Below are 13,764 nucleotides of genomic sequence, written 5' to 3'. Positions count from 1 at the left end.
AGGCCTCTGCTGACCTGCTGTTATGTGACAAATGTTAACACAGTAAAATCCATAACATGAAAGAATTGACAGAAAATTCACCTGTTTTTGGAATTAAGATGTTTTTTAAACCCTTTGATGAAATCCACTTTTCTTTAACGAAAAAGAGATAACATCTCTAAAGATAAGTTGGGTGATTTGATACATTTTGCTCACAGCAATGTTAGGATGTGAAATTACTGAGATTAGTGTTCAGGAAAAGAGCACCCAATTGTCTCAAACTTGATCCACATATTTTTAACAGGGTGTGATTATATTATAAAGAAATAGTTGTTAACAAAATGTGCTTTCTTTCAATACAGCAAGCTGTTATTTAAAAACATGTATTACAATAAATGGCATATTCTCACAATAAAGTTTCGAAATTTGGAAAAATATTTCCTGCCAAAAGTGTTTTTGAGATTCATGGAAGCAGCCATTTGGAAATAAACAGGAATCACCATCTACTGCCTCTAATGAAATGATATCGAACTACAGGGTCAAAAAACATGCGCCAAGTTATGTACAATGAGTTTTAATAGACCCACTTCAATACATTTCTGTTTTGGGAGTTTTTGACATGTTCTTGTGGTATTTTTCTCATGAAGGACGACATATATGAAAAAAAAATTAAGCATAAAAATGCATATTGTATTAGTACATTTTATTAAAATCATTGTAAATCAGGAGCAAATGAAAAAGTTAAGTTTGGAAAAGCTTTTAGCTGTGACATAGAAGCCACTGTGGAATACCAAAAGCTCTCTACTCCGCCCCATTCTGATGCATTCACTTCTGGATGACTACATCTGTGCGTTTTTGGTTTCCTTGCCTGAGCTGGAATCTGGCTCAAAACAGAGCAGCTGGATAGCTCAGATATTGCTTGCCATTTTTGTTGCCCTGGTAATGTTAGGTTGGGGGTGAGAGGAACTGTAAGCTAGAGGGACAGCATTATACCCCCCAGTACTGCTGGGAAGGGGGGGGGGCGGTGTTACACTGCGCCAACAGTACCGCCCACAACTCAGAGTAATCTAATGAACTTCTGCCGCTCTGCAGAAACTATGTCCTAGAAAACGACACAGGCTTTTTGGATTTTGTCTAAAAACGGCCTTATCATAATTATCAAGACCACCGGGAACGCTTTCAAAATAGAACAAAAGCATTCACACAGAGGAAGCCACTATCAGGGAGAATCATTTAATAACAGTTATATGCAGCATTGTTGGTGGATAAATCCCCTTCAGAGGGGGAAATGATGCAGGTTCTTCATGGAAGTGAGCAGCAGGTAATTACACAACAACCCAGTCGGTGTTTGTTTCAGAGAGATTGTTATTCTGTGTGGCATTCTGGACAGTCTCAGCCCAAAGAGCAGAGCTGTGGGGCTGCAGTCTGGAGACTTCGGTGTGTGTGTGTTTGCTTGCAACCAGACAAAGTGTCTGGTTTCACAGAAAACCAATCGAGACACCTGCCGGCTAATACTGCCAGTCACTGATAAAATTGGAAAAAAATGTGAGCGCCTCCGGCACAAACAGCCTCCTTGAAAAGGTCAGAAAGCTTTCTTGTCTGTTTTACTTGTTTGCCACCAAGACATGCATATTGTTGGTTGGATGAGACTGATGAAATACAGCTTAAAAAGGTAATTGTGGACTGTGATCAATTTTATTAAGAAAAAAAACGAAAAAACAAAACAAAAAACAAGGCATAAAATCAAAAGGCTTTTAGTGAAGACGGGGGGAAAAAAAAGTCTGCTGGAGCAACTGACCCACAGCTACAACATCAGGATTAAAGCACTTCACCACTTTATCATGCACAGACAGGATACTCTGCAGGAGATACATGCAGCATAAAAAGAAGAAAAATAGCTCAGCACAGCACTGCAACACCTGCATTGTGCAGAAAAAGGCCACAGCAGATCACAAAAACAGCAAATATCAGCAAAGGAGTCACAGTTCACCATTTCCCTGCAGGGACACAATCAGGAAACAAGAAAAACTTAATTTTGTTTTTTTTTTCCTAAACAAGATTTTTTTTCATGACATCCGTAAAGAGCAAAGACATCGGCGTCCCCGCTGCCTACAATAATGTAAACAATCTACACTATAAGGCGCACAGTTGAAAAGTCTGCCACGTCTGCAACATTGTTCTATAAAGGGTTGAAAACAATTCTTCGTCTTCATCATCAACACTCTGCAGGTCTGGCATACCAACTGTGAATATGCCAACTGCAGGCAGTAAAATGCTGTTTCCTTATTTTTATTTTTTTCTTAAACTCCACTCGAGCTCACGCACACATTCACACACCCACGAGAAGAAGAAAAAAATCGAATAACTTCTACTTTAAACGCATTTTTTTAGGTAGGCACAAAGTACAGCACAGTAAACGTTTTTTTTCTTTGATACCTTGTTTGTTGTTGACATGGAAAGACGTTGACACTGAAGGCTCCATCATCACTAAAGGAGTTTTGTTTTTTTAGAAATCAAAATACACTACAGTTACTTTCTGCTGGCGTCCGTCCGCCCACATTCCTCCGAAACGTTAAAGGGTGCTTTCCGACTCTTCTCTGCGTGATTAGGAAACCTCTTCTAAAAATCTAAAACTAGTTTTTTGTGGCCTTTTCTTATAAAGATATAAGGCATTATTTCCTCTCCTCCACAGTCTTAAAGGCGTAAGAAAATCAAACAGTACATTTGAAAAACTTCAATTTTACACACTGAAACACTGATTGTCTACCTTGTCAATAAAAATCCTATAGGACGTATGTAAACAAGATGTAAACAAATGTGTCTGCTTTGTGTTTTGACACGTTGGACCCTGTGTGAGGTGCAGGAAAACACTTGCACAGATGGGATGGAGGCAAGGTGAGGTAGTCCACATGAGAACTAATGGCGGAGCTCGGCAGGGACTCCCCTCGCCGCCTCTGGAGCATTGTTGTTCGGGTGCATCATCATCAATTGAGTTGAAGAATTTCTCTGATTTGGCTGATGGACTACTTTAGATTTGTTTTCAGTCTCAACCTTCAGAGGATTTTCTGAAAGCTGTTCCCGGGGAATTTGCAGTCATTTTTTTTTTATTGGCTTAAAGTGCTCAGTAAGCATCAAATCAGTATTTTTTTATTTATTTTTTTGGAACGGTTTTTGCTCTTCAGCGTCTCCTCAGACGATACGGTAATCAAAGGTGTCCTTCTCGGTGTGGTCTGTCCAGTTGGACGAGGGCATGCTGCGGTAAGGGTCCAGCAGGATGCGGAAACAGCGCACGATGAGCAGCGCCAGGAATATGAACAGCAGCAGCACGAAGACAAACGCGGCTTTCTGTTCCAGCGTCAGGTAGGACGGCACATGATGCCCCCCTCCCGACGAGGACAGCGTGCTGCTGAAGAGGCCCTCGGCCATCCTGGGCACGTCCATGCTAGATCGTCTGGGCTCCAGCTCTCTGTCTTTTGATGAAAGTTTTCCGAAGGGAAGATGAGTTCAGTGGCTTGAACCTGTGTGAAAATAAACACAGATTGATTCAATATCGTGTCTGGAGTTTGACTGATGAAGCAAGAAACCAACAAAAATACACTATTTTAAAAACTGGCAATTTAATAGATAAGAAAATCTCTAGGAAAATGTTTTGGCCTTCAATTTTAACAGTTCAGCGGTTTAATGGAACACCTTGGAATTTTATTTATACCGAGTTTATTGAAGGCTGCTGTTCCGGCAGGAGATAAGTCACTGGAGCCATCATCCAGCAAGATCTCATAATATGAGTTACACTCGTATGCAGCCAGACTAAAGCAGCAATTTAAATTCAGTGGAAACATTTATTTTAGGTCCACAGACAGAGGAAAAAGTGCATTTCTCTTCTGACGAGGTTAGATGAGCGGCGCTGGAAGACAGACAGGTAACAGCAGGCTGATGAAGGACTGATTATCAAGCAGATGAAGTGCAAATCTGTGCTGGAGTGCAGAAGTGCAGGGACCCACAAATGGATTTGCATACATTTCACACAAATTCCATTCACTACCCTACAGTTTCATCTAAACTCTGGCACTAATGGCCTTAATATGGGATCTGCTTCATTACCAGATCACGTTATTGCACTTTCAGATAGAAAATGAAGACCATGAAACTTATAGAAGAAAATAAGATAAACTTAGTGCAGTGTTCAACCCTTTACAGATTGAAAATGTAAAGCCTGTGGATGTGTTGGCGGCTTCCATACCATCCCATTTTACTGTGGGGTTGACATTTTGCCGTGCCTCACTCTTTTGGCTTTCTAAATTTAAAATCTGTAAAAAAAACATCTAACTTAAATTTTTGAATATTTGTGGCAAAAATATACAATAGGCTTCTGCCATCATCTTGTTTAAATTTGCTCTCTATGTTGCTTATTAAATGTCAATGTGTGAGTGTGTGGTGGTTTGTTCTTGTCTGTGACACTCTGGCAAACTGTCCAGGATGTACTCCCACCTTTGCGCGATAGTAGCTGGGTAGGTTCCAGCAACCCTATCTCGCTGAACATGAACAATGAAGGGATAAAACTGGAGGTTACTCTAACGGTGCAACACCTTAAAGACCAACTCAGATGAAAATTATGTTTTTGACATGTTGTTATGACTTTTTTCTCACGATGGAGGAAATGTGATGACAAAATTAAACTCAAAATTATAGTGTTTCTTTTTTCAAATCATTGTGAATCAGCTGCAGACAAAAAGGGCCGTTTGAAAAAGATTGTATTTGTGACGTAGAAAATACGCTGGTTGGGTCACAGTCCGGTCCATTCTGATGCATCCACTTGTTGACAAATAGATCCATGTACATCTTTTTTTTTCCTTGTCCTAGTTGGCATCTGGTTCAAAACTGTAGCTCCAATATTGCTCAACATTATGTGGATCAATACAGTTCCATTCCTTCCTCTAAAAATACTTACTCTTTTCTGAAAGAGGGGGCTCAAAGAAGACGGCTGTACCTTCGGAGCTGTGCTGTAACATTATGTCTCAGACTCACACAAGACTAACGCTGTCCCCATCTGTGCAGCACATCCTCACAAACTATTTCCATTTCTCCCCATTAGGCACAGCATCAAACCCTTTTCAAAAGACACAGCCTGAAGAAAAGCAGCTCAGAGGGAAGTTTCTTATGAAACTCTGCTGGGAACTCAGCAGCAGAGTTGGAGACATTTGCATCAATAAGCTGGCGTCACATTTGGTGAGAACTTCCTCTCGGCTTTCTCAGGCTAAATCCATTTTCATCAAGACTATGACTATTGATTTTTTTATGTAATGGAGAATATAGCACACAAAGTACTTCTTTGCTTAAAGAAACAGACAACACGTGTCCTACAGCAGAAACCTGCAGGTTGGCTCGTCTGTTACATAAGAAAAACAAGCTTTTTTCCCCCCTGCGCTCTTTCTATTTCGTTCCTCAGCATCAGACAAACTGCTCAGCAGCTCCACGAATCGTCTGCTCCGACAGCACGAGCAGGGGTTTCGTCTGTTTTACAGCCAGCAAATGAGGTAAATCAATCAATTCCTGCTACAGCCCGACTATTTGATGGCAGTTCGTCCACTGAGAAGACTCTCACCGTCTTTTTGTTGCAAATCAGATTACGTCTGATCTGTTTGCACCATGGGAATATTTTAAAGATGTTTATTCAAACCCCGTACGGGAGAATAGGAAAACATCTGAAGTCGTGTTCTCGTGTAAAGCCTGCAGGGAGCTCGCTTTCTTTTTCTCTTTTGTTCCTACAAGCTGAAAACTCCGTAATTAAATCTAGGTTGGGAGAAACAAGGAGAATCAACCCTTGTATCATATTTTTTCTGAGAAACCCATCTTTAGGGCTCCTTAACTTCTTTTTACACTGCATATAGTGTCTAATCACAGTGCAAATATGATGATAGATTAAGCCATTTATGTAGCTATCTGCTTTAAGTACCCCATCGTTCCCAGTGGTCTTTTACTTTTAATGTTTAGCCCAAATCTACAAAAGCTGTTGTTTTCTAGGACATAATTCCTGCAGAGCGGCAGGAATTCAGTAGAAATTCTCCTCCGAATTGTGGGTAGGACTGTTGGTGCAGTAAGCCCACCCCCATGTCCCGTCATCTATGCACTCTCATGCTAGTTTATAGCCCCTCACCACCTACAGTTATCTGTCCAACAAAAATGGAAAATATCGGCGCCATCCAGCCATACAGTTTGATCCAGATTCCAGCTCAGGTGAGGAAAACAAAGACATGGATCTATTTGTCTGCAAGTTGATGCATCAGAATGGGGCGGAGCTTGTGGCACACATTGACTGTATATCGAGAACTGGAAAGAGTGAGTGAGGCTCCACCCATAGAAAACGCTTTACTTCCGGTGACAACCAAATGAAGTCCATTCAGTCGTCATTTTTCTGCGATATGTCCATCGCCGTGATGGAACCAGAGGTCCTCAGTGAGCCATGATTGGTCCGTGTCGGCTGAGTCTGCATTTCGATGGCAGCCAGTCTCTCCAATCAGTAGCATGTTAGAGCGTGTTAGAAGGCCACCCCCTTTCCATCTGTCAATCAAATGCTGCAAATGTTTGACACAAGGCCACCTACTTATATTGAGGCATCTGGTTGGCCAGTTTGTTACTTGAAGAACTTGCGCAACAGCATTGCAGAAATGCAATTTTGAGTTTTTTTCTCCATATATGTCCTCCTTTATCAGAAAGACGCCGCATTAACATGTTAAAAAACGCCCAAAAGATCTGAGTGGGTCTAAAAAATACAAAAGAGGCTTGCTTTCTTCCAGTATCTGTATTTTTTTCAGCTTTTGACGGTGAGCTGCATTTAGTTATATTTGCTTAAAAATATCTTTGAGAAACATTTGCAAAAGCCAATCTTTGTGGGTCGTGTCCTTCAGTTCTGCTTCAGGGAGCATGAAGGGCCATCTCCAACACTGACACTCACTGGGGAGAAATGCTGAATGCTTTATGAGACGTTTCAGTGACAAGACAAGCAGAAGAGCTGTCTCCTCCTGCCTTAAAGGAGAATCCATCCACAGCTCACAGGGGGGACTCGGATAGAGCAGCCTTCAGCCCTGCCTCACCCATCAGCAGCTGGCAATCCATCACAGCCAAAACTCAAAACTGACGTTTCACAGCAGTGATTCATTGCTCTCGCTGAGAAAAATGATGGTCGGTTTTCTTTTGCCCGTTCCTATTTCATTAGTGTCTAATATCAAATCCTTATCTTCTCACCTCTTCCTCCATAGTCCGGTTTGCAGAATATTAGCACTTTAGGCTGAAAACCAGGAGGTTATGTAATGCACCCAACATTCATTTAATCAGCAGCTCCATGACTAGGCACTCCCAGATTTTCTTGACAGCAGCTTAACATTTAAGCTCCCTGGGAAAACTTGAGCATTAGTTTCTGGAATTTTTAGAGGTAGAGCTGGAAAATCAACATCTGCATTAGCAATTTGAGAGGCGTGTTTCAGAATTATCGGCTCATGCTTCCCTTAAAAACATGTGACAGAGAAACACAGTGGATTAAAAACAACAACAACATAAGGCTGCAAATTAGATTCAAAGTTTAAGCGGCTCTCAAAGGAAGGAATACTGACCGAGAAACGAGTGCCTCAGATAGTCCGAGCCAAATTTAGAGAACGAAAAACAAGTTTCTGGATCTTTTCCTGACTCACTGGGTTTCTGCGGTTGATACAAACATGAAGAATTCATGAGAACAAAGGGGAGTAGACGTAAAGCTGAATCTAGATTTCAGTTTTTCACATGCAGGTTTATCCTTAAATATGTCATTAAATATAAAAAAGAGAATGTCAATATGTGATTTCTATATTTATATCAGTAAATTAAAATGCTTCTTATATGTATTCAAAATTAAAATATAAGTTTTAGATGAGAAACATTTAAAGTATGTCTGAAGAACCAATCACGTTAAGCCCACACAGAAAATCTGGTAAAAAATATTTGACTTAAAGTTGAATTGTTTGTTTAAAACTTGATTGTGATTTTGTATTCGGTAAATCTCCAAGTGCAGGGAGTGGATGTTTGCAGTGAAATGATGCTGATGAGAGGTGGACACGCCCACTGACTCAGGGCAGAAATCCTCAAAAACACTGCAAATGCATGAGCCGCCATTGACTTTCGGGCTTCTGCAGCCTGTACCTTCGTCATCTGTAAACTGACAGCTGTCTTTGCCGTCTGAAGGCTGCGTGTGCACAGCAGGACTCACGTGGACGCGCGTCCACAAACGCGCATTTGTGTCGCCTGCTGCGCGCGTCTCCTGTCCGTTTGCTTTTATTTGACCCAGATGGATGAGGAGGGGAATCACCCGCGTTGGAAAGCAGTGAGGAAGAGTATCAGATGGAAGTGGAAGTGACTAACCTGTTGTTCTCCTGGGGGAGCTCCGGGGTCTCCGTCAGCGGCGGGGCTCCATCCCGACTGCGCAGCCTTGAAACCAATGAAGGGTCGCGCGGGCGCGTCCAAGCAGGCGGAAGGGCTCCTCACCTCATGACAGGAGAAAGCAGAGATGCGTTTGTGTCTGTCTGTCTGTCTGCGCTGACTGAGCCCGACTGAGCCCGGCAGACCCCAGTCGTCAGCGCTCGGCTCTCCTTCTCCCCCCTCCACCACCTCCCGCCCATCTCCACAGCAACGGATGCAGCCCGTCGCTACTGGCAACCTGTTGCCATAGCAATACCCCAGGTGTCTATATTTATTTGAAGCCAACGAGGAAAAGGTGTGGCCCTCTTGTGTTAAAAACAAAATTACAAATGAGACTTAATAATAATAATCATGAAAACAATAACAATAGTAATAATAAAACAGTTTTTAATGATCTGAAAGATGTATTGTAATTGGAATAATGTCCTCTTTGATTATATTTGAACTAATATATGTCATTTAGATAAAAAAAAGTCGATTTAAACAACTAAAGCTAAAAGAATGCATATGAAAACATCAACAACAAAAAATAAAGTAGGTATTTCAAGGCAATCCGTGTACTCACAGAAAGGACTCAGTGGTCACTTTTAATCATATTCATTTTTTAAAGAATTATAAACTTTGTATGGACTATTTTATTAGTGTGACTACACTTAACTGTTTGGAGGGAATCGACGTAATTTCTTGAAATCCCCTGCCGCGATTCTAATTCCTGTGCTCTGCCTCCCTCTAGTGGACAGACAGTCGAACTGCGGTTGGATTATCCATTAAAAAACTCTCCTGACCTTTTTTCCACCCTATTTTAAACCACTGACATGGCCCCTAAATACACCAGCACAGCAATGTACACAGTTTTTTATTCATTGAGAACCTAAAAGTAACATTTTTAGTCATCATAATAATCATTTATTATATTAATTGTATAAAGTAAAGTAAATTTTATTTTCATAGCACCTTTCACAGACAGAAGTCACAAAGTGTTTCACAGGTTAATATATATATAAAATATGTAAATGATAAAAAGCATGTACCACGTAAAACAATCATCCCAAACCGAAATAAAAAAGTTCCAGTAAAAATGCTTTGCAAATAAAAAGTTTTCAATTGATTTTTAACCCTTGTGCTATCCTATGGGGTCAACACTACCATTGACGTGTTCTCCCTACCATCACAAAGGTGGAGAGGATTTATGTAATCCATGGACACCAGTGAAGACCACAAATCATTGAAGAAAAAAGTTCAGCGCACTGTCTTGTGGGGTCCAGATGACCTCACTCCCAAGGTTAAAGTGCCTAAGATAACACAAGGGTTAAAAGAATTCACAGAGTCCAGGGAACGCAGGGACAACTCATTACAGAGTTTAGGAGCAACAGCCTGGAAGGATCTGTCTTCTCCGGTCCGCAACCGTGTGCGAGGGACCATCAACAAGTTCTGAGTGCACGAGATGGTCTGTGGGGGGCGATCAGATCACAAACATGAGGAGCTTGACCATGGGGGGCCCTAAAAATCAACACTAAGATTTTATATTGAAAGCAGTAAGCAACCAGGAGCCAATGAAGAGCTTCGAAGATAGGGGAGATTTGATGCATCTTCTCGGGTCAAGATCTTCGCAGCAGAGATCTGAATCAACTGCAGGCGAGACAGCTCCTTCTTATTCAGACAGGAAAACAGACTGTTACAATAGTCTAGCTGTGTAGACACAAAGGCACGAATAAGAAGTTCAAGATCTTCATATGACACAACTAAGAAATGTTCCTTAACTGGAAGAAATAGTTCTTGGTCAGCTGTTTGGAGTGCTGTTCCAGCGACATATCTTTGTCAAAAAGGAAACCCAAGTTTCTAGGGCTGGGATTGACAGCCTGGCCAAGAGAACCCAAGTGCTGCTCAATCCCTGATATAGCATCACCGGGTGATAAAACTAGCGTTTCTGCTTTTTCTGCGTTCAGCTGCAGAGAGTTTTTACAGAGCCATTGTTTCATCTGCATCAGGCAGTTTATCAGAGAGTCCAGATTGTGTGTCTCTGAGGGCTTGAAAGAGCAGTATAGCTGGATATCATCACCAAAGAAGGTAGGAGACATTACTGAACTCCTGAGTGATCTTCCCAAAGGGGATCATGTATAGTAGAAACAGAACAGGGCCCAGAACAGAGCCCTGAGGAACCCCACACAGTAAGTTTGCTGACTGAGACATTATGTGGTTAGCCATGACACTGAAATTCCAACCAGATAAGTAAGAGGAAAACCAGTGAAGAACTGACCCTGATAAACCAATGAGGTCCCCTCAATCTCTCCAATACGATCTGATGGTCAACCTTGTCAAAGGCTGATGAAAGATTGAACAAAACTAGGACAGTGTACTGTGTTGCCAGATTAAGCAGACATGAATATTTGGATATTTGAACATTGTTCATGTGAGTTTATGAAGTCGTCATATTCCGATGTGTTATTTGTTTACTTTAATGAGTCTAAACAGGATTTTAGTGTGTTGATTAGCTGATGTGTTTTTTCTCTGTTTTACACTGAATAAAACATTACAACAACAACACATAGGCCAGAGCTGATATTTATGAGAACATTTCAAGAACAAGAGACATTTTCAGAGGATTGAAAAACGTTCAATAAATCATTATAACTCTTCATAAATTGATTTGCTTTGATTTATAAACTTTTTAGTAAAAAAACAACCAAAAACACCAACGAACCTCTGAACTTCAGTTAAGCTGTGATTAAACTTTAGATTTTTTCCGATGAGTTGATCCTGATGAGGGTTTCATTGGTGTTACAGCTGTTTGAAGGCAAAAGCAGCCAGATGAGCAAACCAATCCCCTCAGCTCAGCTGCAGAGAAAACATCTTCCCCCTCCTGGCAGGTTTCCAGGGCGCTTCACACCAGCAGATGGATGACGCCGTGGGCCGCTGTGGCAGGAGGTGGAAAGGGCCTGACAAAACAAATAAATGCAAACCTCCAGGTCTTTTTAGTGCCACTGTTTTTCACTGTAACCCATCCACTTGTTTGATGCATTTACATTTTTTTCTGTTTCAGGCAGGGCAGGGAAGGGCCGCAGGGATACTCTAGGCTGTATTTAACATTTGACTCCTTTTAGCTTAGATTTAGCACGTTTTTACAAGAATTCTTTTAAGGAAATGTCTACTTTTAGTACAACATGTCAAAATAAAAATCCTTGAATTTGTTTCTAATTAAGGAGCTGTGTATTCATGAGATGACAGGTTTGAGTTTGCCAGGTTTCCTTGGTCGTGTTTGTTTCTAAAAATTGTTTTGAACAAAATAAAAGTTTGTTTTATTCCTTTTTTTTTTCAAGGATTTTCTCCCGTGGACATAAACTATATGACTGCTGTTTACAGTTTATCTGCATCTAAATATTTTGGATTAAAAAAAATTGTGTTATGATTTAGTATAGAACTTATTTTTTAAGTAAAATAAAAATTTATCTGGTTAATTATAATGGATTTTGTTGAATGTTCAGCTTATGGTATCTTTGTATCCTGGCAAACTATTTGCAATATTATGTTTTCATAAGAGCTCATCTAAAACAAAGCGTGAACCTTTTGGCTGCCGCAGAATAACAGCTGCAAGTTTTCTGTTGCTTTTACTTATCGTTTTTGCCTTAAGATGCATATTTTATCTAGAAAAACCTCCTCAGACCTTCCATCATGCAGAGAGGTGATTGCATTAATGGTTTCTGGTATTTACATTAAGAAGGAAGCAGTTTTATTTACAGAACAGAACTAAGGGGTGAATTGCTTCTCCAAACCCTCGTCTTTCACAAATGAGTATGGAAAACAGAATGATTTAAATATACATACATTTTTAACCTTTTCTATGTTTATATAAATGAGCTTCTACTAAAGCAATAACATTCCTGAAAAACTGAAGAGAAACCAAAGAGGTTTTTTTGAAAGTGCCCTAAAAGGATGATGCAACTAAGGAGAGAAACATTTTGAGATTCTGTTGAAAACACTTTTATTCAAAAGGGGTTTTAAAATTAATGGTTTGACCAAATTATCAAGGTTTATTCAAAAAAGTGATACAAATTATAATTTAATCAAAAAGGTAGATCTAATGGTTGCTCTGTCACATTAAGGCTATCTAGACTTGACTCAAAAGTTTATCAAAAAGCACGGCGCTCCAGCAACCCCAAGACTCACTGCATTGGACGCGCAATGCAGCCCAATCTCTGTTACCATCAGGGGCCGTCGGTGTTTATTTAGCATCAATAGAAAAAGTAGAATTAATGACAGAAGGAATCAGAATTCACTCCCACACGTTCACTAACATGCCATTGGTTTAGACTCCCAAAGGTTTTATTTCAAAGATGTTGAGAAGGAGCAGCTCTTGTTCTTCTCTAAGTACTGATGGGCTACTACAGTTCTCCTCATCATCACTGTTCTTTAAACCCAGTAGCTCGTCCGCCCCCCCAGCAATAATTAATAGCTCTGGGCTCCTTTCAGCTCATTCATTCCCATAGATTAATTGTGAAGAGAAGCATCTCTGCTAATCCAATTTGGAGCTCTTAATAATCTCCTCAGGCGATGTTGAGAATCGGAGGGAACCTGTGGGCCGAGCAGCGACTGTGTGTGCATTTATCTGATTCTACCGTCTGCAGGGCTTTGATTTTTCCCTCATTTAAAGCTGCTGCTTCTCAGCAAGAAGGAGCTTTTCTATAACACTTTGTGCATATCGTTCATTGTTTGTAGCTTACAACCTTCATTTATTCAGTTTTATAATTCTTAAAACGTTTTTTGTGCTGTCAAAAATAGGTGAAGAATAATGGATTTCTGTTTTACTTCTAGAGTCTTTGGGCTAAATTGACTTTGTTGAAAGAAAAAGTCATTAGAAACTAATGACAACAAATGATTGAAGATTTTAGTGATGTAGTTATTTAAACTGAATTCATGCATTTGATGGGATAACATATTACTATTGGATAAAATGCATATTTAAGTATTATGTATAAATGTCATTTGTATGTCAAGATGGCGTTTCTTTGAAGAGAAAAATATTCATCATACAGGACTTTGTCAGAGGCAGACTTTTTTGTCAGTCTGGCTTTGGAAATAAGTTTATGCTCAAAATTGGAAAATGCAGGAAATATAAATGCTTCATGCTCATCGTACTGTAAACTGTTGACCAATCTGAGGCTCCTTTAATATCAAGCAATGGTATTTAGCAAGACTTTGAGTGTATTTTATTAATCTTTATTCATTTCTGTACAAGAAAAAAATATGAAATGTTATTTACTTTCCAACCCACTCATCTTAGGATCTGTTTTTTTATGTTAGGATGTTTATTTTCTTCTTATTTTCTTTCTGATATTTAAAAAG

The 13,764-nt window shown here is 40.1% G+C and overlaps 1 protein-coding gene and 1 long non-coding RNA gene across 2 annotated transcripts in view; both read right to left on the bottom strand.

Annotated features, from left to right (window-relative positions):
- Positions 1 to 1,198: 1,198 nt before the first annotated feature.
- On the bottom strand, positions 1,199 to 8,633 carry LOC110016707 (cortexin-3). Its single transcript, XM_078932546.1, has 2 exons — positions 8,368 to 8,633; positions 1,199 to 3,497 (listed from the first exon to the last, which is right to left on the bottom strand). Exon 2 carries the CDS (start codon positions 3,418 to 3,420, stop codon positions 3,169 to 3,171), a length of 252 nt encoding a protein of 83 aa, XP_078788672.1. The 5' UTR covers positions 3,421 to 3,497; positions 8,368 to 8,633; the 3' UTR covers positions 1,199 to 3,168.
- Positions 8,634 to 11,225: 2,592 nt separating this feature from the next.
- Positions 11,226 to 13,764, bottom strand: part of LOC144984375 (uncharacterized) — a 31,232-nt gene continuing 28,693 nt past the window's right edge. Inside the window, exon 4 of the long non-coding RNA XR_013648002.1 lies at positions 11,226 to 11,360. This is a non-coding gene — a long non-coding RNA (uncharacterized LOC144984375). The remainder of the gene's footprint in view (positions 11,361 to 13,764) is intronic.

Source organism: Oryzias latipes, chromosome 16 (genome assembly GCF_053564925.1).
Source record: "Oryzias latipes strain Hd-rR chromosome 16, Olatipes_Hd-rR_3.1".
NCBI classification, from domain to species: domain Eukaryota; kingdom Metazoa; phylum Chordata; class Actinopteri; order Beloniformes; family Adrianichthyidae; genus Oryzias; species Oryzias latipes.
Note: the sequence above shows the minus strand (reverse complement) of the source record. Positions and strands in the feature narration are given on the sequence as shown.

Bases quoted from the DNA above. Each gene is read 5' to 3' on its own strand.
- LOC110016707 (XM_078932546.1), bottom strand. From the start codon at position 3,420: ATGGACGTGCCCAGGATGGCCGAGGGCCTCTTCAGCAGCACGCTGTCC.